We start from the raw sequence: 19,877 nt of genomic DNA, 5'->3' as shown, positions 1-19,877 counted from the left end.
CCTTTTTGGCTTTTTGGTGTTGAGTGAGAAGTAGTGAGGCAATTTTCAAGCAGCGATTTGGAGGACGTTTAGTGAGAAGGCAGGGGTCAGGGGTTCACTATTTTTTTATCTCTGAGCTACGTTGGGGGATTGTCATTCTTCTCTCAACATAAAGGAACGCAGTGCTTAGCATCGGTTATGCAATGGGTCTCGGAATGGGGTTTGCACTGATTTCGCAGATCTAACCGACAGCATTATACAGTATCTTAGTTTCGCAAGGTATGTTTCGGAAACTAAATCAAAAGGATAATCATCTCCCAGTACTACGAACTGCTTCTTGGAATAGCATTGGAACGAGAGTGCATAATACCGCCGCTTTCAATCACCTTGACTATGTTCTATTGTCAACGAACCTACATTTCCTCCTATTTCTCCGAGTTACTCTATAGCATTGCCTACTATATGTTCGAAACATAGGCCCTTTTTACTACAACGGGAAGTCGGGTCACGATGATACCACGTTCTTCGTGATGGCTTTCAGAAGATCAAACATGATCGCGATCCAGTCAGGGGTAACACTGCCTCTCGATGTCACCTACGCTGTACCGACCTAGAAGACAACTGTCCCCGAACGAAGCTGATGCTCGTCCTGATGCTCCGGCAAAGACCATCAATGAACCCCAGGCGCTCGGTGGGGACTGACGAATGGCCGAAGGACATACAGTAGATTAGAGAAGAGTGCCTAGACTCTGTCATATTTTACATGTATGCTATGAAAACGAAATTCGCTTCGTTGCACAAACTCCCTTTGTTGACAGTGCATTCTGCTATCCGTCAGATAATCACACCCATGAGAATATCGTAAAGCTTCGAGATAAAAACAAATTTACCTGCCAAAGCCCAACAAAGGGGAACAAACGGCGACGAAGTAAATGCAAGCTCGAGGTCTAGACGTCAACAAGAAGAGGGAGCACCGCCTCCACCAACTCCACCTCCATACTCACTCACAAGCCAACTCCTCAGCACAACTTTCAGCCCCAGAAGATACCCCACGTAGGCATAAGATCACCCCAACCCAATCCTGTGAATTCTCCGACCCCACGATAAGTACCTTGCCGAAGCTCCCAAATCAATCGACCTAGAACGCACGGTCTTCTGCGAAGGTTACACATATCCAAAAGTTATCTATGACGTGACTGTTCGATGTCCGAGTAATATCCCCCGGGCATGGCTCACGGGCCCTTCAGTTGCAAGGGAATATGAAGTTGGCTGACAAGAATCGGAGTGCTGGAAATTGAAGGAGCATATTCCTCTTTCACGATGGAGATACGAGTATGATGATGTCGGGTTGGTCTCCACGAGAAGCGCGTGGCCTTATGTGTCAGGCCTTGGGGGGGGTTTGGCGCTGGCTGGTGGTGAGCGTATAAGTAGCTAGCAGTTGGGAATCGAGATTGGTTCTCAATTCACACTCTTTTGTGGCGCCGTTGGTAAAGCCAGCTGCCCGGCTTCACATTATGGACGTATGTAGCTATTCGGATCGATCCGAGATGAAGATATGGACGTGGCAATCTGACTGTGAGAAAGAAAGGAGAAAGGGATGACTATTGCTGGCTTACTGACAAGTTTGCATGATGACTCCAGAACAACACCTGAAAAAGAGCAGCACTAGGTACGTACCTCACGCAGCTCCCTGCGCCCAATCGCACCAACGTCAGCCTGCTCTCCATCCCCAGCCTCGCGCACATTCCAACCATCATCACAAGCCTCAATTCCATCAGCTAAAAAGATTCCTCACCCTACGCACCTACCAGCCACCAACCCACCCCCCCTCCACCGTCATCAGCCCTCCCATCACCAGAATCCCGCCACCTGTGCAAGTCCCCTCACCATCTCCAACCGAGCCCACTCCCCAACCCCCGCCAAGCACATTCCGAAACACATCCAACACGCCCGATCTGCAGCTGCCACTCCTGCATAACCGGGCGTCGCCCACCGTTATCGTATCAGCCCTCAGCAACCACTAACCTACCACGCAATGTTCGTTCGCTGTGCATGTGCATGTGCATGTGCTTCGCTGCCATTGCGCACACGCATACAACACGTCGCACTCCTATCAACCGACTAGGCAAGTGCGTCGTGATAGGAAGGCCGCCAAACGCACGCCGCACTGAGGCTATGCATCGGCTCTGCTCACGATCAGGCGGTAGAGTTTGCTTGATGGGTTGGCAGTGGGTTGGGCACGAAGAAGGACGCCCCCCTCCAGAACGAGCGTTGCAAGTTCAGTTTAGCCCAGGCGGTCGGCCTTGCGGTCGGCCGTATCCAATCGCCCTTCTGCTATGCAGCTTGTTGGTTGGTGATTTTCCCGCTTTCGCGCACCCTGCTCAGCCACAGACCGGTGTTGGTGGAGGCGTGTTGATCCCACCCTCAGCACAACGAACCAGGCTCCATTTTCGCCATCTTTAATGATTATGCCTACCATTAGTACAGTTTCCGTGTACGAAGGCTGAAGTTGCGGCGTTGCGGGGTAAGGATAGAAGTGGGTGAGCAGGTCGGGCACGAGGCAGAATTTAGCTGAGTAACGATTAGCTGTGCGACCGACGGTGGCGGGCTGTGAATATGCTGTGGGATGGCTGATTGCTGATTCTGGGCCTGAGTAATGCGCATGTCTGTAGGTGGTTGCTGTTGTGAACCGGTGAGGTGGGCACGGAGAGCGCGTGTGATATGCAGGCTATTGGGCTGCATTTGACGACGGATGCTGCGGATTCGTTGTGTACCATAGAGCTGCCTTGCGACAAGGGTATCTGTAACTTGAAGGTCGAAAGCATGTCACAAAGCAGGTCAGCAGACAAAAGTGATGGCTGTTGAAGCTTGAGTCCGAAGACCCAGCAGTTGCATTACCCGCAGTCCCGTAGGCGCGGTCCACTATCTAGACAAGAGGTATCCAACATCATCATCGGCACGCCGGCCCAGCTATCTTTCAACTCTGCCTGAATCCCAATACCCGATTCCACACATCCATGCAATGAAAACCAAAATGCAGCAAAATTATGCTCAAATCCCTGCGCCGTCGCAATGCTATGCAAATGGTAAAAAAGGAAATCTCAAGAGTCGAGACACTTTTGACCCATCCAGTGGGTTCAAGAATCGATCGCTCTTGGTGGTCCCATCCCGCCTTTTCGTGATAGACGAAGGAGACTCGTGTCTATCATGTATGTTGAAGTGACAAATGAAAGAAATGATAGTGCGGTCTAGTAGGCGGTGGTTGCTTGGCCGCGAGAGTTGCCAGCCGCGCCGAAGACGCGGGTGAAGAAGCCTCCAGTGGAAGTCTTAGCCTTTTTCGCTGGCTTCTCGTCGTAGCGATCGAGAGGGAGGAGGTGGTTGACTTTCAGTGCAGCTGGTGGGTGGATGTGCACGAGCATCGCACCACTGTCATGATCGTAACGTTGAACAAGTGCTTCCCCGTGCTCATCATGGACACTCGAGAGACTTGACATGGAGCTAGCAGTCGAGAGAGCAGAAGAGCTTCGAGTGGGAGGAGATAGTGATGGAGTCCTGGAAGGAGCACGTGATGATCCAGTGCGGGTTGAGGAAGGTGTAGCGTAAGGTCGGAATCGTTGTTGTTGGTCGTGAGCATACACCGTGAATGACCTCTCGGCCTCGTAGGTGGGAAGTTCCAGACGTGAGCGGCTGATGTTCTCCATAGAGAGGTTGTATTGCTGTTGGGCAATCATTTCCTTCTCACGCTGAGCAATGCGGGCCTTCTCAGCGAGGCGTGATTGCTTCTCGCGGATGGGGGCCAGGAAGGGCTCAAGGTGAAGGTAGAGATCTTCTGGGTTGATCCTCAGGTCCCAGTCGAGGAGGAAGAGGAGCTGCTTCTCCATAAGGTTGACTTCGGTAATGGAAAAGCCGAAGTTCTCGAAGCCGCGGACAGCACTGTACCGAGCCCAGTGCTTGTTCTTGGGCGAAGAGTCGTTCAAGTTCTTAGCAGCCAGGATGAGTGATGCAAGGAAGATGCGGTGGACAGTGCACTTCATGCCCTTGGCGACAGGAGGAAGGCGAGCTTTGAGACGGCTGAGGTACACGAGCGAGGTCATGAGGGTTGGGACCTGGACATGTGACCTCTCGACGAGTGACGTGATGAATGCTTCAACCGATGGCAGGACTGGTTCCCGAAATTGGGTCGAGTGCTGGGGAGGAGTCGCCGGGGGGGTCGGAGGAAGGTTCTTGTTGAGATGGGGAACCTGCTCGCACCGGATGACCTGGGTGGCCTTCTGGGCGAGGTACGAGATCATATCAGGAGAGACATGCTGTTGAATGAAGCAATCCAGAGCAGCCTTGTTTTGGTCCGCAGTGGGGGCTGGGTAGGCCATGGTGTCGTAGATAGGTGGAGGTCGAAGAACGAAGCGGAAGGCGGGCTCTTATGCGGACGATGCAAAAAGCTCACAATAGGAAGTTGCTATTGTTCGGGCGAATGAATAGGGTCCGTGCGTTCTATTGTCGGTAGGCAGTCAGGATCGACAATAGGAAGCAGCGCCTGAGGATTCTTGTGGCGGCCAGGTATTTCTTAGTTAAATTAAGCCCAGCTAGGCGGTTTGGAGCAACAAGGTTGAGGATGGATGACAGTAAGCAAGTCCGGGGAGGCTGTTCTTGGGAGGCTGGGGTCCGCTGAGAGTCGATAAAGCGCTGAAACGTGCGAGATCGGGATAAATTAGAGGGCGACAGTCCGACCGGCGGAAAGCTCAGATATAAAGATTATAGATCGGAAAGACGGTAGAAAAAAGCCTAGCAGGCGGTCTGAGTGATAGGCACGGCCTAGTGGAGCGACGAAGGACTTTTGGGGTGAGGTTGAATACGCCGCGGGCTGTGCCTGGCTGTGTGGGAAAGGGATACGGAGAGGCTGGCTTCCGCACGCAAGGATGGAGAAAGGAGGTGGATGGGGCGAAGGACGCGAATGACTTGCACTGGTAGAGGACTGGCTCCAGCGGCGGAGCTGCGATACTTATCCTGTGCCCCTTGGGTACGGTGAGGGCGACCTTTGCGTGCGAGGAATGAAGGTGGGGAGCGCTGCGAGGGTGCTTTGCTAGAGAGCCAATGAGCGGGCCTAGGGCGGTACGGATCGCTTTCTCGCGCGGCAGCCCAAACTGGAGCCCAGCGGTTGACTGGCTGTCTCGGGTTGGCTGCGAATTTCGTGCAGACAGAGGCGTGTTTCACGTCGCCCGCCGTCCAGGACCAACTGTCGCCTGTGGAAGGGGTGTTTGGGGGAGCCTTTGGAGGGGGCTATTTCGAGCAGGCGCCGTGGGCCAACAGAAGCTGGCTGCGAGGGGTCTGCGTTTCGAGGGCGAGCCGTTTCGTTTTAGGGCATGCCAGCACTGCAAGGTCGTGCAGACGATGCCAGGAGGTCTTGTGTCGGATTGCGGTAGTGTCGTGTTCGTGGGCGATGCTGCTGGTGGTGTTACACTCTGTACCTCGGAGTCATCCAGACTAATATGTAGTAGCGATGTGCCGCGACGGTGGCTGGCGAGACTCGAGATTTGCAGCACGCTGGCTGGTCGCGATATCTTGAGGCGGACAGCGGTGGAGAAGGTGTTGAATGACAACAGGCCACGACTGCTGCTTGATATAATGCTCCCGCCATCTCCTGCCACCACCATGCCTGGCAGACCCTGCGGGCGTCGCCAGCTGCCAGTGACGACTGCCGATTGCTTGGTCAAGGGACCCGCCGGCTGGTCGGATGGGCTAGAGAGTGGTGGTGGATGGCGATGAGGAATTCTACTGGGCCCAGCCACCTGCGTCGCTATGTCCAGCCTCCCCTTCAGCGACCGAGGCCCAGATGCTTGTCCGCGACAGGCATTGCGCGAGAGGGTGTGGCTGGCCGAGCGGACTTTGGGCAGGACGATGGGGAGGGCTGCCAAGTTTGCTGCACATTTTGCCTTCGGAGGACGCGGAGGACGCGCGTGGTGGTGTGGAATGGGCAAGCCGACGCTGCGAGGCCGAGGAACATCCGGATCGCCTGTGGCACATGCTGTGGCTGAGGCGTGCCAAGCCGGCAGAACTCACCACCACGCCCAGTAGCATCGCGGCCATCACCACTCCATCGCCAATCACCGCCCACACCATCGGAATCGGCTAGCCGGCACCGTCGGGGGGGAGCTCGCCGTCCTCCATCAGTCGGCTTCGGCACGCTGCCATTGGCTGCTGATCAGCAAACAAATGTTTCAACGCCAGATGAACAACCACGCCCCGTGGGCCACGATGAGCCACGCGACTCAGCTCGAGGCTTCCTGATCATCGCGAGGCTGGCGTACCCCGGCACCGCAATTCATGCGCTCGCCGCGAGGCCCAATAGATGCCGCAGCCCTTCTGTGCAGACTCAGAGCCACTCTTTGAGGTGGCGTGGCCTGTTTACGGAGTCAAGAAGTCGAGTTTCAACCACCCTTCACCAAGCGCTGTTGTCTGCACTGCCTCAACCCACCCTCTCGGGCCGCAACGTCGGCCTTCCGGAGACCTCAACATCGGCCTTCTAGAAGCTCATGAGACACCACCGGATCGCTGCCATCAGAGACATCGCGCCCGGGGCGCTGGTCACGTTGCAAGTATTTCGGGCTCGCCGTCGCGCCCAGTTGGTCATTTGCCTACCCGCTTAGGACGTCGCAGGCGCCTGAACAAGTTACACCCGCTCTCGTCCGTAGCTTGTCCTCATGCCCTTGATCTCCAGATTTCATCTGGCACCCGCAAATAGCCCTGCGAGCGAGTCGCCCGCTTGAGGCTCTGTGCGCGCAAGCATTGCGCAACCTTTGACGCCGCACCCGCACGGACGAATCGACCTGAATTAGACAGCCGCCCACCAAAGCGCTGGTGCTACGCCAATTGCGGCGTGAGCATGCCATCTTCTACAAGGTGGATACTTGACGGACTGCCAAGTCGAGTTCCAGATATCGTGGTTCAGGGCCGCGTTTCCAGGACCGTGGTTTCATGCTTCACTGAAAGACCTCTTCCCAAGTCACCCCACAGCAAGCCCTGTGGGCGCCTCGCCGTGTTGTTTCAACCACAATGTTTATGCTACCACTCTAGAGGGCCACCGTTGTTGACGCTTAGCTTTGCCCTAGAACCTTAATTTTTCATCAGCCGTCTCCTTTCACGAGCATTGTGGCGGAGTCGTTCCATGTTCGTCATCCCAGGAAACTTGGCGTCGCGCGTAACAAACATTCACCAAATGAACGCGAATACTCCGAACTCTGTTGGTGGCGCTATACCCGACATCTCCCTATTGTCGCTGTTGTCGCCCGGGAGCTGGCGGCTCCGGCTTTTCTCCTTAAGTCAAGCACTGCCCTCCGGTCTGCGACATTCTTCAGCGCTACAAATAGAGGCGTAGTTCCTTCACGTTGCATGCCTTCCCACGTTCCCACCCCTCCAGGTTGCTAGCTTCCATCTAGGGATTACCAACCTCCCCTGCATTCATCCATACCGCTCAAGCCTCGCCACAGCAGCCATTGTCACTCAATGCTTAGCCATGTCGGTTTATCTCCGATCATACCATTCTCGTTCACTGCTTTCTGCCCCACGGACTTCCTGTCCATGCCCAAACAGCGAGTTTTCCGTGGAGCGAATACTCAAAATTTCCAACTTCATATGGTCTCGCCTCTCAAACTGAATGTTAGGTTAAAGGTAAGTGTCCCTTCCGTGGGGTCTGAGGATTGCTTCGCCGTGCTTTATGCCGCCTATAGACAGCAGTCAAGTCAACGCCAAAGATGCTTCCTTTTCACAAAGAGACAGTTTCGAAAAATATAACATATTAGTCACTCGCTGTCATACCTGTACTCCACGATTGCCCGGATGTGTTCAGAAGGTTCGCACTTTTGCCCCTTGAATGTTCTATGTCTGCGGAATATATACACTCTATCTTGCCGCGACTTTAACTAATAGAAGCTGTACACTGGACTCTTGTTTAAAGAGTGAACATCAAAGCAACGACAAAGCACCATGCATTTAAATTGCATTGCGGAGCAGGCAAGATCACTTAGTGTTCGTTACGTCTTCGAGCAAGTTCAATACATTCACTGCCTGCATCATTAGTTTGTGCCTTCAATATTTCCACATCAAGACGAAGGTATCACACGGAAGAGCGAGGATTAGGGTAGGAAAAGCAGAACACTATCTCATTTTTTCGTTTGTGATTTAGACCTATCCGATTAGCTTGAAATCTAATGTCTCACTCGTCAGTAAATGTGCAATTCGGCATACCGTTTCGAGATAGTCGCAAACTATATCCCAGATAGCTCTAACTCCGCAACCGAGACGCCGGACTCCACACTTGCAAGGTCGTCAAGCGATAGCGCATACTCACCGAAAAAGGAAACTCATCACATGGTCGTCGGTGACCGATTGACACATCCATCTGCCAATCGCCTAATGTGGGGCTCAGAGCTCATGACCATCCATCCCAACGTCCAGAGTACCCACTACATGACACAAGTCATTCACAGAATCAGAGCAGCAGATCATCTGACCGCCTCTCTGTTATAGCATTTCCCGAGATCTACTAGAGCGTGAAAAAATACGCTAATGATGACCCTTGCGTCCGATTGCCCACTAACAGCTACGAGGGTGGGAAAGCTAGTCGTGAGGCACCAACTCCGCAACCTCGACTTCTATCAGCGTCAGTCGTCAATGTGTCAAATCTGCGTTGCTGACCTTGATGCGATGGAGCGTTTCATGCGAAAGCGGATGAGCCGGTCAACTGTTGTCGTTGTGATGGGGTTGAGGCTAGACTTAGGGATTCACGTCGGAGGAGCATTCGGTCGCCGAAGGGACTCTACACCGCCGGTTGTAGAGCTTGTATTCCATGGGAGAGACCTCCGTGGAACGCTCCGACAGTGCCGCTGTAGCCGATGGGCGTCCGTTGAGTTGTTCAGGGTGGGGCTTTGGAGCTTATGAAGCGGGCCGCTTGGTGTTGACTTTGTTAGCGGCTAGCCACGTGATGCGCTAAAAATATACCTCCACCATATACGAAGGTAGAGCGAGATGCCAAGACAGTAGGCCCCGCAAGGAGCTTCACGACACGAGATCTGGTCAACACGAACTACTCACTGCGGAAAATCCCACCAGCATGAGTAAACTACGGGACGAATTATCGAAACTACGGAAAGACGCCCGCTGCGCTAGGGAGCGGAAGCATTTCTACCCGCTCTCGGAGATTACGGAGCTTCTTACGTTCGACCAAATCTGTGCATCCCTTCGCTCAAACTGGAAGAATGAACGGGATGTGGCGCGATTTGCTTCCCTAATCCATGAGACGAACTTGAAAACCTTTGCTATTCTCCTGCTTAACCGCGACGACGCCCATATCGTGGAATTCCTATTCCGTCGGGAGACAGACTCGAAAATCCCGTATAGCGACGACGGGCTGTATTTCCTCCCCCCACTGGTAGCTCGCGAGTTCTTGGAGCGGCAATGGGAATTCCATCCAGTCATCTTCGAAAAGGGCGACATCCACCGAAAGGTCCGGGAGGAGGAGATCCTTCCGATTTTAGAGGAGGAGAAGGCTGGCGAGGGTGGCTTTGGCACGGTGTGGAGGGTAAAGCTCCACCCCAGGTGCCAAAGGCTCGTGCCTAGTGGTCCCGAAACGGCGTCGGAAAGACCTAAAGAGGCCGTAAAGGTTACCAACCAAGATAGTACGTGAAACTTTGGAACCGCCGTTTGACAAGTTAATAGGGAATCGTGGTTGCTTGGAAAGAGCTGAAAGACGGAGACACTGGTGACGACGAGCGCGCAATACTGGAGCTACTCCAAACTCTTCGCCATCCGAATATTGTGGAGTTTCTTGGCTCCTACGCTCATCACGGTGTCCACAACCTTCTCTTCCCGTACGTGCCCATGGATCTGAAAAGACTATTGGCGGGAATGGCGGAAATGCCGTTGATGGATCCGCACAAAATCTATTCTGGAATATACGGCCTAGCTGATGCACTCAACAAGATTCACGACTTCACCTTCAAAGATGAGAATGCAGAGATCAGCAAGATTGGGTACCACCACGATCTGAGGCCGGCGAACATTCTTGTGAAAAATGATGTCTTTATGATTGCCGATTTTGGTCTCTCGAAGCTGAAGCCTGACGACAAGGACTCGAAGACGCGCTTGCGGGGCGGTCACGATGACTACTTGGGTCCGGAGTCTTTTAAGGAAGCGGATTGGACAAATGGTATTGTCGGTCGAGCCCTGGACGTGTGGGCCTTTGGCTGCATTCTTACCGAAATGGCTTCCTTGATTGAGAGGCGGAACGTCGAAGATTTTAGGATCAAGCGTGAAGCCACTCATGGTACGGAGTTCTTAGTAACAGACAGTGCCTTTCACCTAGCTGGCGTGATCAGACCAGCCGTCACCAAATGGCTCTCAGATCTTACGGAAGATCCAAAAGATCAGCAGGTGCAGGAACTTGTCAAGCTAGCTCTGGATATGCTCAATCCGAATCCGTACAAGAGGATAAAGATCTCAGCTGCGGCATCAACCCTTGCGTTATTAACGTGGTCCTCCAACGTGGGTGCTGTTGATCGACTTTTCGATGGTTTATCATACAACAACGTCGATCGAAGATCAGACTTCCACGTCCTCGTCCTTCTAGAATACAAAAGATTCGGAGCATGGAAATCAGCATTTGGCCGTCTCCACCACGATGAAAGGCTGCGGAGCACCGACACTGTACTCGCCAGTCTCAGCCATCTGCTGGATGTACTGAGGTCGGGTGAGATAGTTGCACGTGGTGCAAACAGCAGCCAGTCGGAAGCGGACGAATTCCTGAGGAAAGTTTCGACTGCTGTCGACTCCGCGTGTGCAACGCTGCCAATCGAAGCACAAGAGGGAATGCAAGAACTGTGGTCCCGGGAGGTTAGTGAGATCCAAGAGATTGAGGTCCTCGCAGCAATTCGAGCAGCTCCAAAACCGGAGCGGTACAGATCAGTGGGCATTAAGGTCGCGATGAGGTACATGTCCTGCGCAATTTCCAGCTCAATTCGCGTAGGAGGGCGTAGCCGGTACATTGAATCCGGCTGCGTAGAGATTGATGAAACCTCCTTAACTACATCTCTGAGCACAGGAGGCGTTCAGTTGATTGAAGACAAATCCAGGACCATGGGTTTTTACACTGGGGAGCATGGCAGGAGTAGGGTAATGGTTGAGTGGAAAGAGTATGACACCCGATGGCGAGACGGCTCTGGACAGATATTGCACGAAACTATGGATTCGTTAGTGAACTTGTTGGACCCTCTACAAACACCAAGACAGGGAGTGACAAAGGACCGCGTACTCGACTGCGTAGGTTACTTTCATGAACCGCGCAATTACCGATTCGGATTCATTTACATCCTGAACCCTCTCGGGGGCTGTGATGCTGCAAGTAGCGCGCAACTCTGCTCGGTCAACAACATCATGAGAATGACCGACCCATATGTCACCGACACAATACGACCTGATCTCGGAGACATCTTTCACTTAGCCAAGGACCTATCTTCCTGTTTGCTTGCACTCCATGACGCTGGCTGGCTTCATAAGAACATTTCATCGCACTATGTTCTTGCTTTCTCGCCGTCACTAGATACGGTCCACCAGCACATCGCTTCCGCTGTCCTTACGGGGTTCAACGACAGCAGGCCGGAGGCATCAGGCTTCACCCTCGGTCCGAAGCAGGAGTTTCTTCACTATCAGCATCCTCTCTATCGCAGAGGTCTCCCATTCAGGAAATCTTTTGACTATTTCGGTTTGGGCATTGTACTTATGGAGTTAGGTTTGTGGCTTCCGGTTTCTATCATACGTTATAACCGTCGTGAGATCATCTCTGCCGAAGACTTTCGCAAGAAGTTGCTGAAATCCTATGTTACTCAGCTTGGTGAGAAGATGGGTACACTATATAGGGACGCTGTTCGCTTCTGTCTGGATGCGGAAGATGACATTCAGTCTATGCAAGAAGATGCGGAAGGTTGTCGAATTGCGCAAGAGATGTTCAAAGTAAAGGTAGTCCAGTCAATTTCTCGTTGTTTCGCCTGAGCCGAGGGCGAATGTATCTCTGATGAATGCTGCTACTCAGACCTTTGTCCGGCATTTTGAGCCAGACAGCTTCGACGACAAATGAATGATTCTAATATTGTGTCATTTCTGTTACAAATCTTAATTCAATCTTCAGCACCGCTACGCTGGAATCCTCCGTCGTGTCACCAATGTCATGAAGACACTGTAACTTTCACACTTAGTTTGTTGTCTCCGGCTCTGCCACTCCCTCCGCTACTCCCTGCTGCGTTACTTCCTGCTCCGTCATATCTTGTAACACATTCTCCAGGTCAGCCTTCCATATATCAACTATCGTAGCAGGCAAGCCTACACGTTCTGCCGCCTCAACAGCGCCCAAGTAGAGCTGGAATGACTCTTGCAACTTTTTCTGGAAGAACAGAACTGCGGCAAGTGAGACCCGCGACTTCAATAGGCTAAATATCGACTGCGTATCCGTCACTAGCAAGCCCTCGCGAACAATAAGAATGCGCCGAAGGTATATCTCGGCCTCGGTATACTTTTCCTGCGCGTTGAGGGTGGAGGCGAGGTTTGCCATGCTCACCAACACGGCGCGATGATCATCCCTGAAGATGTGCTGGCGAACGGCAAGCGATTTGCGCTCAAGCTCCTCTGCCTTTTCGAAGCGGCCAGTTCGGAAATAGACCTCCGCACGTCTGCCCAACAGGGTCGCGTATCGCTGGGGACTTTGTACCACTTCCACGCCACCAAGTTCCCAAATCTCTTCAAACAGCTTCTCGGAATCCTCAAGACGTCCACGTTGCCCGTACGCGTAAGCCAGATCGCCCATCGTTTTGATTGTCGAAGGGTGCACGGCGCCTAGAATCTCCTTCTTAAGCTGTAGGTTCTCCAACACTTCCCTCTCAAGCTCATCGGTCAATGGCTCGGCCTGGCTCAGAGCACCTGCCAGGATGTTTCCTTTCATCTTGATAAGGTTGGGATGCGACTTCCCATACATCAAAGTCATCAACCTATGTGCCTCAGCCATCAAGTCTGTAGCCTCCTCAAGCCGCCCTTGCTGTTGTCTTAGCTCCGACATGTTTTCCTTGACAAAGATTTCCAGGTCACTGCCTTGACTTTGCTTTTCGACCCTCGTGAACGACTCTTCAGCATCCGAATACCGTCCCATTTGAGTGTAAGTGGCTGCAAGGACATTATAGACTGCTAATGCTTCTATGTGCTTTTCCCCTACGGCATCTTTGGCCCACACGGCAGCCTCTTCGCATTGCTGCTTCGCTTTCTCAAAGTTACCTTGCTCGCTATAAGCAATCGCAAGTAACCTCCCCACTTTGATAGCATCTTTCCCTAACCCAGATGCATTTCGTAGATGTCTAAGGACCCGCTCGTAAAGTTGTTGCGCCTTGTCGTAAGCGCCTTGGTTAGCGAAGAACACGCCGAGTGAATACGCGACATCCAAAGTGAGATAGTTATCTTCTCCGAACTTTGCCTCGCAAGACTCTAAGAGGCTGCGCAGAATCTTCTCCGCCTCCTCAGTCTGACCTTGATATGAAAGAACAGTTGCCAAAACTTCGGCGCACGCGACGTAGTTTTCGGGATCCTCGGCGACAGATCTTCCCGAGGACGCCATGACCTTGTCGGCAACAGCGGATGCTTCGTCCAATCGATGCTGCGAAAGAAGGTTTTCGGCAAGAAGACACTTCGTAATAGACCACTCTCGATTCTTTTCATCGGGGGAGTTGATTGCGTCCAGAACTTGACAGAGAACAGCTTCTTCCTTGTCCCATTCCTGACCAGCTCCATGGATCGTCGCGAGCATCTGCAATGCGGTCAATCTCAGCCTGTCATCCCCAGGGAGCTTCAGCCTATTGATTGCCGTCAATGCTTCCGTAATCGTCGTAGTTGCTCGATCTAGTAACCTCATCTCTCTGTAGAGAAAAGCCTGGGAAATGCAGAGCTGCGCCTTGGTAAGGTCATCGCCGGCAAGCATATTAGCCAGCTTGTCGTCGATGCTCTTCATCAGGTCTAAAGCTTGGTTGAGTGATCCTTGAGCTCGGAGAACGGACACAAGACTCAGCTCTGCGTTCACAGTGGAAGGATGTGCCGGTGTTAGGACTTTATTTCGGATAGAAACCACTTCTCTGAGTATCGTCTTAGCTTCTATGTACTCCCCGAGGTTGGTCAGAGTGGTGGCCATGATCTGTAGCGCTGTCGCCGTTTCTGGGTGTTCTGCACCGAGAACATCCTTGAGGATCGGTTGCACGTGTCTATGCAGGTCCCCAGCCTTCCGAAGCCAGCCTTGGTCAGCTAAAGTGTCGGCCAGAGTTATCTTCGCGAGCAATGAAGACGGATGGCGTTCTCCAAAACGCTGAGTTAGGATGTTGGCGGCTTCCCGTTGAAATCTCTCGGCATCAGCTAGGCGGTTCTGAGCTTTTAACACGAGCGATAGCTCTAATTGCAATCTTGCCAGACAGCAACTAGTTTCACCAAAGACACGCGTTCTTCCCTCAATCTCCTCTTTGAGGGACTTCTCGGCATCAGGGAGTCTCCTAGATATCTGGTATGCCTCAGTTCTGTTAGCGCTCAAAAGAAATCCGATCCCAAAAGCGTCAATTACGCTCCTCGCAACGCGACCCGTGATTTGGTAAGCCGTGCTAATCCGTTGGACAGCTAGGTCGACGTCTTCTTGCGTTTTGCCGCTCTTAACCAGCCATTGCCGCGAAATTTCGGTATCCTGAGAGCAGCCAAAGCCGATGGTGTGGCAAACAGTAACGTGGAAGGCGTACTGGAGCTTACATGCATCGCAGGCAGAACATTTTGCTTTGTATGCCAAATCCTGGGTAATGTTAGCACGTAGAACATAGTCCGTGTCGTCGAGCTCGCCAAGAGCTGCCGCCAGCTGCTGGCACGTTAGCGAAGGCAGAGTTTGTGGTCGGAGTGCATTCTTACGTCGAAGACACTATGCTTGGAGAGGTCTAGAGCAATCGAGCTGCATGTTAGTGGCGGTGGGTTCACGAGAGTATTGGGGTTGTCGTTGAAGCTGCGGGAATAAAAAGGCATTAGAGCCGGACAGAACGGACTTCGGTCGGAGGCGAGCATCTTACCTATGAGACAAGTGTTTCTCGATATGCGGCAAGATATCTGCCCATGGTATCGTTCTTCCCCCAGACTGAGGCTGAATTGTAGAGACAACAATATTCCGAAGAATGTCTTTCTGCTCGGTCGAGACATCGCTCTTTTTAATGGTGTCCAGCATCCGCACAGAGAGGGTTTGACCGACTTCTACTTCCTTTAATTTTTTCATTTGCTGAATGAACTGCACCCAATGAACGTCCGATTGTGCCGGTCGTCGAATCAGACACAAGTTCGCATTTTCCAAGGTTTCCAGAGGCAGCAGGAGGTGGAAGCAAACAAGACCGAGCGAGAATATATCGGTTTGCGCAAGTTCCTCGAAACCGAGGCTGCGAGACGCATCTTCCAGCTCCGGCGCATTCCATGGCTCGTTTGTCGTGGGCAGACGCTCCTGCCCTCGGATAGTGCTGGAGCCGAAGTCAATCAATAAGCAATTGATTTCACGTTCGTCCGACTCTTCTATCAAGAAGTTATCCGGTTTGATATCACCGTGAGACACGCCTGTTTGCTGTCAGTAATATCTTTTACTTTGTGAAGCATCGAACACACCACACGCATGAAGTGTATAAACCGCTTCAGCGATTTCGGCGAACAGCTGCATCCGCATATTTTCTGTCAAAAGCCCTTGCTGTTCGTTCGTCAACATAGTGCTAAGGTCTCCACGATTGACTTTAGACGTCACGAGAAGAGGCCAAGCTCGCTTCTCTGTACCAGCGTTAGGCTCGACATAAAAGGAAACACCAATGAGGTCGGTGATGTAAGGGTTCTCTCGAATGGATTTGTGTTGGAGAACGGTGATCTCGGTTACGAGAGAGTACCAGTCCTGGTCTTGTTCTGTATCGCGCTCATGTTTGGACGGTATACCTTCCTTGAAGGCCAGAACCGTGGCAACGTCTGCTGTTGATTGCTGGATTCCTCCGGACAGGCCTCTTCCTAGGATTCCCAGGCCTTTGTGCCAGGAGACGGGCAAGAAAGATATGCCATTTTGCTGCACCGCGTTTAGGAAGTCCACAAGGCTGGCGGACTCAGTTAGCAGTCGAGTCTGCTGGGATGCAGCTGCTCCAGGTCGCCGGGCGGCTCGGGGCATTTTGAGAGTAGGCATGTTGGGCAATCAGTTCCTTGTCGCGGTGGGAATAGGAACTGAGCCTTGGAGGGTGAATCCTAACGGCAGGCTGAAGTCGAGACGAGCCCCTTCGAAGGCGAGGATCCCAACGTCTGCTTCAGACCAATGAAAACTGTCGGCAAGCTTCAGCCTCAGCTCCGGTGCCAGCTACCTTGCAAACCCACAAGTCGCCCTCCAGTCGGCATCCTGGATTCGATGAGCAAGGATAATAGCCTCGTGCGGCTCTTAGGATACCATTGTGATAGTTTGATATTGAGAAAATAAGGATGAGACCTGTCATGCATTGTATAGATGTTCACGTGTTGGATTGTGACTGGTGAAGATTAGAGAGCTAGAGAGCAAGAGTGTATGGCTGAGGCTAGCGTGTCAGGCGGAACGGGGCCATGCGGGCAATCTCTTAACACATAACCACGGCGACCAGGCAGCAAAGCTCTGTTTCCATCAAAGCTTCCAGGTGTTTGTGCCAGTTACCATGACCGTGCTCCAAGTGCTTCCGCAACGCTACGTGGACAAGCAAAAGCTGGCCGAATTTTGGCGAAATCACCCGGATTTCAAGGGCAAGGCATGTGGTCTCAAAGTGAGAGCCTAAGTCGTCCCCGTCCCAGCCCATACTGATCTATCGTCTGTTAGGTAAAGGACGATTCGATTGTGATTGAGGTCCCTCGTGAGATGACTGAGGTAGGACTCGATTAGCTGATATGGCGGGACTGGTTCGCAGTGCCTTGGCTGAGTAGCTTCCAGGAGGAAGTCAAGTCTGTCTACTACGACAAGGAACTTCTAGCGCAGCTGCAGGCAGGTGCGACTGACGAGTAGGGCAGGGACGATGTTTTAGCGCGGAGACATAGTGGGCGAAGTTTTTTGGTGTCAGTCAAGGCAACAAGGCAGAAACCACTCATCAACCTAAAACCATCAAAGAACGGTCGAGTTCATTAGAAAAAGTAGTGCATATATCAAGACTAGTCTTCATCTACGCAGCTAGCTACTCTTTTTCTGGGTATTCGGCGTTGGGCTGTGTTCTCGAGGTCAGGTTCGTTGATGCCTTGTTGCCTCGGCGCAGCCCAGCTAAAGAAATGAAAATCACCACCTCGTTCTTTTTGTGTTCATTTCTTGTTCATTTCTTGTTCTTTCCCGTCGCAATGTTCTTAAATCAGTCGGATACAGTTGAAATCTTACGAGATTGGGAGCACTATCCCTCAAACCTTTCTGCGGTCTTTACTCAAGACAACTTAGAGCTCTGTCACCGGAGATTGCAGAATGACGCGAAGAGGCTGTTCAATCCTGACATTACGGATGTTCGTCTTGAGACGGTACATCTTGACCGCAGAGCGGATACGGGCGTTGCCGAACAGACGCCGATGTTAATGACGGATTCCATCACAGACGAGACAGATCTCGAGGAAGTCCTGATCGTAAGTAGAGACCGGAGACCCTACATTAAGTCCTGTCTAATGCCAGTGGAAGAAACATTTGATGGCTCGTGGTGATCACTACATGTGCGCAATTATAACTTCATTCTCAGCAACGCATTTCTTCGTTACACCAATTCACGATCTGCTGTCCTTGCATACTTTCGAAAATGCGCTTATTTACTCATTATCCGCTGTTTCCTCTAGATTTCTACACCAGCCTCACAGCTGGGCGCCATTCAATAACTCCGAGGATACTTTCCGTAAGATCTTTACTGCTGTGAAGGTCCGGCCGTCTTTCTTAGACTTCGTTCGTGCCTTTGGTCAGCCCGAGGGAGGATACGAAACCGACTTCTCCGGTGGCTATGATTGCTACCATGGGAATATAACCAGCGATGGCCCCAATTTTGGTGAGTTACGTGTTATAACGTAGGTTCACAGCAGTGTGAGCTAAATGCGTCTAGAATTTTTCTACAATATTCGATATGTTGTCAAGACTGGGAGAGACGGCTGGCCGTGGTCAGAACGAAGAATGGGCGTTTATCATAAATATGACGATACGACAGACTCGTCAACCTGGATTATCCTACAGCCCACAGCTTCCGCCCGGAAGCTGCCCAAAAAGTTCTCTTCTGCAATACGTCCTAACCTTAAACCTGTGGTACAGCATATTTTCCTCTTTCGGTCCACGTCTCAATCATGGAAGGACTATCTGAAATACCTGGAGAGCCAAGTTCGAAAGGATGTAGGTCAAACCAAACGGTTCACTCGTTGCTTAATCTCTAACACAATTTTTCTCTTTCTACAGAGCCGTCAAGCTCGCCTTGACGCATCTACAGAGCTTCACGTACCGAAGCCGGACTTTGACCTAGCGTTCTCGAACGTCCAAAGTCTCCAGCACCGGTGTGAGCTTATCCATGATGCCATCTTAGTGCTCCGATCCAATGTTGAGATACTCATCGGACTCCAATCGCTCGACAGGAGAATGGTTCACATACTCGGCACGTCTCCCGTTTTCTTGGACCACAGCGCAGAAACTTGCATGTCGCTATTCAAGACGCACCGGAAATGGGCGGAGGCTATGCTGGATCGTGCAAAGCAAGTTTCTAGTCTTGTAAGTAGTTCTTACATCGAAGTATCGAGTGTCATTGACTAAATCGCACTCATCAGATGACCACGCTTCTCAATTCTAAGCATAGCCAAGCGCTCACCTCGAACACTGCAAGCATGAATCGGCTGGCAGAAGCAGCAAAAGAAGACGGGAGAGCGATGCTTGCGCTCACAAAATCAGCGAAGAAAGACGCGGGCACTATGAAGCTTATTGCGGCCATTACAATGATATACCTGCCGGGAACTTTCGTAGCTGTAAGTGGCAGTGCAGTAATTTACTCGCTCACAGCTAACGCAGACAGACCTTATTCAGCACTGGATTCGTGAACGTGTCTTTGACCGTCAATGATTCCGGCATGCGTCATCAACAAGTTATCCAAGCGTGGACCTATGCATTAGTAACGGCGGGGCTAATGATCGTCACACTGCTTTCTTCGTACTTTTGGGATAAGAGAGTTAGGTTAAAGGAACGAGCGGAGAGCCGCAGGCTGCAATCTTCAATTCAGTCGATTGGGGGACATGAGATTCCACTTAGTACATTATCTGCAGCGGGAATATAAGAGAGGTCCGTTCAGTAAACGAAAGAGAAGAAACTACTCAGTGCCCAAGCAGCATAGATATTCTATCGGATTTCGTAAGATGATTTGTACCTAGTATTCGACATCTCCAACCCTTTCCGATTACTTGCAAATTTCCGTAGTACGTATCGTTTTTCCGAGGTTCTCGGATAGAAGTTCCGACCGGCTCGTTCAAGACTCATCAAGACTCATCGCCATTTACAACTTCTTAGCTCAATTCCTAGAGATCTACCTTTGTAGTTTTAAGAGCCTGCTATGATCCCTTTAGGAGGACAGCGGCTCGTTTAATTTCTATTCAGTCATTTTATCTAACGTGATATCTGGCTTCTTCCTAATACCAATTAATCTACTTTTAATGGTGGAGATCTATTTCCGGCACATCACGTGGCCGCTAGCAGAGTTTGCAACTCAACACCTACAAAGGGCGAGGCTCGCGTGGCTCGCTAGATAATCAAATCTTTTAGCGGGTAAGCGAGCTAGGAACACCAAAATCACCCCAAACTGACACCTTTCCACGCGTGCATCGCAATACCA

The 19,877-nt window shown here is 51.7% G+C and overlaps 6 protein-coding genes across 6 annotated transcripts; 4 read left to right on the top strand and 2 right to left on the bottom strand.

Moving 5' to 3' along the window:
- The first annotated feature begins 1,364 nt into the window (after positions 1-1,364).
- On the top strand, positions 1,365-2,133 carry BDZ99DRAFT_267070 (uncharacterized protein). The gene has a single exon (XM_033713859.1). It carries the CDS (start codon positions 1,608-1,610, stop codon positions 2,001-2,003), a length of 396 nt encoding a protein of 131 aa, XP_033579425.1. The 5' UTR covers positions 1,365-1,607; the 3' UTR covers positions 2,004-2,133.
- A 1,094-nt stretch (positions 2,134-3,227) lies between these two features.
- On the bottom strand, positions 3,228-4,349 carry BDZ99DRAFT_518299 (cyclin; the record flags this gene model as incomplete). The annotated part of the gene is made up of 1 exon (XM_033725279.1): positions 3,228-4,349. The coding sequence occupies one exon, from the start codon at positions 4,347-4,349 to the stop codon at positions 3,228-3,230; it is 1,122 nt and encodes a 373-aa protein (XP_033579424.1).
- Positions 4,350-8,112: 3,763 nt separating this feature from the next.
- Positions 8,113-8,893, top strand: BDZ99DRAFT_461149 (uncharacterized protein). The gene is made up of 2 exons (XM_033719551.1): positions 8,113-8,619; positions 8,671-8,893. Exon 1 carries the CDS (start codon positions 8,203-8,205, stop codon positions 8,500-8,502), a length of 300 nt encoding a protein of 99 aa, XP_033579423.1. The 5' UTR covers positions 8,113-8,202; the 3' UTR covers positions 8,503-8,619; positions 8,671-8,893.
- A 192-nt stretch (positions 8,894-9,085) lies between these two features.
- Positions 9,086-12,018, top strand: BDZ99DRAFT_518298 (kinase-like protein; the record flags this gene model as incomplete). Its single annotated transcript, XM_033725278.1, has 2 exons — positions 9,086-9,634; positions 9,691-12,018. The coding sequence occupies 2 exons, from the start codon at positions 9,086-9,088 to the stop codon at positions 12,016-12,018; spliced, it is 2,877 nt and encodes a 958-aa protein (XP_033579422.1).
- Positions 12,019-12,217: 199 nt separating this feature from the next.
- Positions 12,218-16,228, bottom strand: BDZ99DRAFT_518297 (TPR-like protein; the record flags this gene model as incomplete). Its single annotated transcript, XM_033725277.1, has 5 exons — positions 12,218-14,560; positions 14,612-14,893; positions 14,944-15,034; positions 15,099-15,627; positions 15,676-16,228. The coding sequence occupies 5 exons, from the start codon at positions 16,226-16,228 to the stop codon at positions 12,218-12,220; spliced, it is 3,798 nt and encodes a 1,265-aa protein (XP_033579421.1).
- A 1,157-nt stretch (positions 16,229-17,385) lies between these two features.
- BDZ99DRAFT_474619 (uncharacterized protein) lies at positions 17,386-19,114 on the top strand (the record flags this gene model as incomplete). The annotated part of the gene is made up of 6 exons (XM_033721919.1): positions 17,386-17,658; positions 17,876-18,065; positions 18,120-18,400; positions 18,464-18,769; positions 18,826-19,020; positions 19,055-19,114. The coding sequence occupies 6 exons, from the start codon at positions 17,386-17,388 to the stop codon at positions 19,112-19,114; spliced, it is 1,305 nt and encodes a 434-aa protein (XP_033579420.1).
- Positions 19,115-19,877: the final 763 nt, after the last annotated feature.

The sequence above is a fragment of the Mytilinidion resinicola genome, assembly GCF_010093595.1.
Source record: "Mytilinidion resinicola strain CBS 304.34 unplaced genomic scaffold BDZ99scaffold_6, whole genome shotgun sequence".
In the NCBI taxonomy this organism is placed as follows: Eukaryota; Fungi; Ascomycota; class Dothideomycetes; order Mytilinidiales; family Mytilinidiaceae; genus Mytilinidion; species Mytilinidion resinicola.
This window is presented reverse-complemented; position numbering and strand designations above follow the sequence as displayed.

Coding starts and splice junctions, on each gene's coding strand:
- BDZ99DRAFT_461149 (XM_033719551.1), top strand. CDS start 8,203: ATGTGCAATTCGGCATACCGTTTCGAGATAGTCGCAAACTATATCCCA.
- BDZ99DRAFT_267070 (XM_033713859.1), top strand. CDS start 1,608: ATGATGACTCCAGAACAACACCTGAAAAAGAGCAGCACTAGGTACGTA.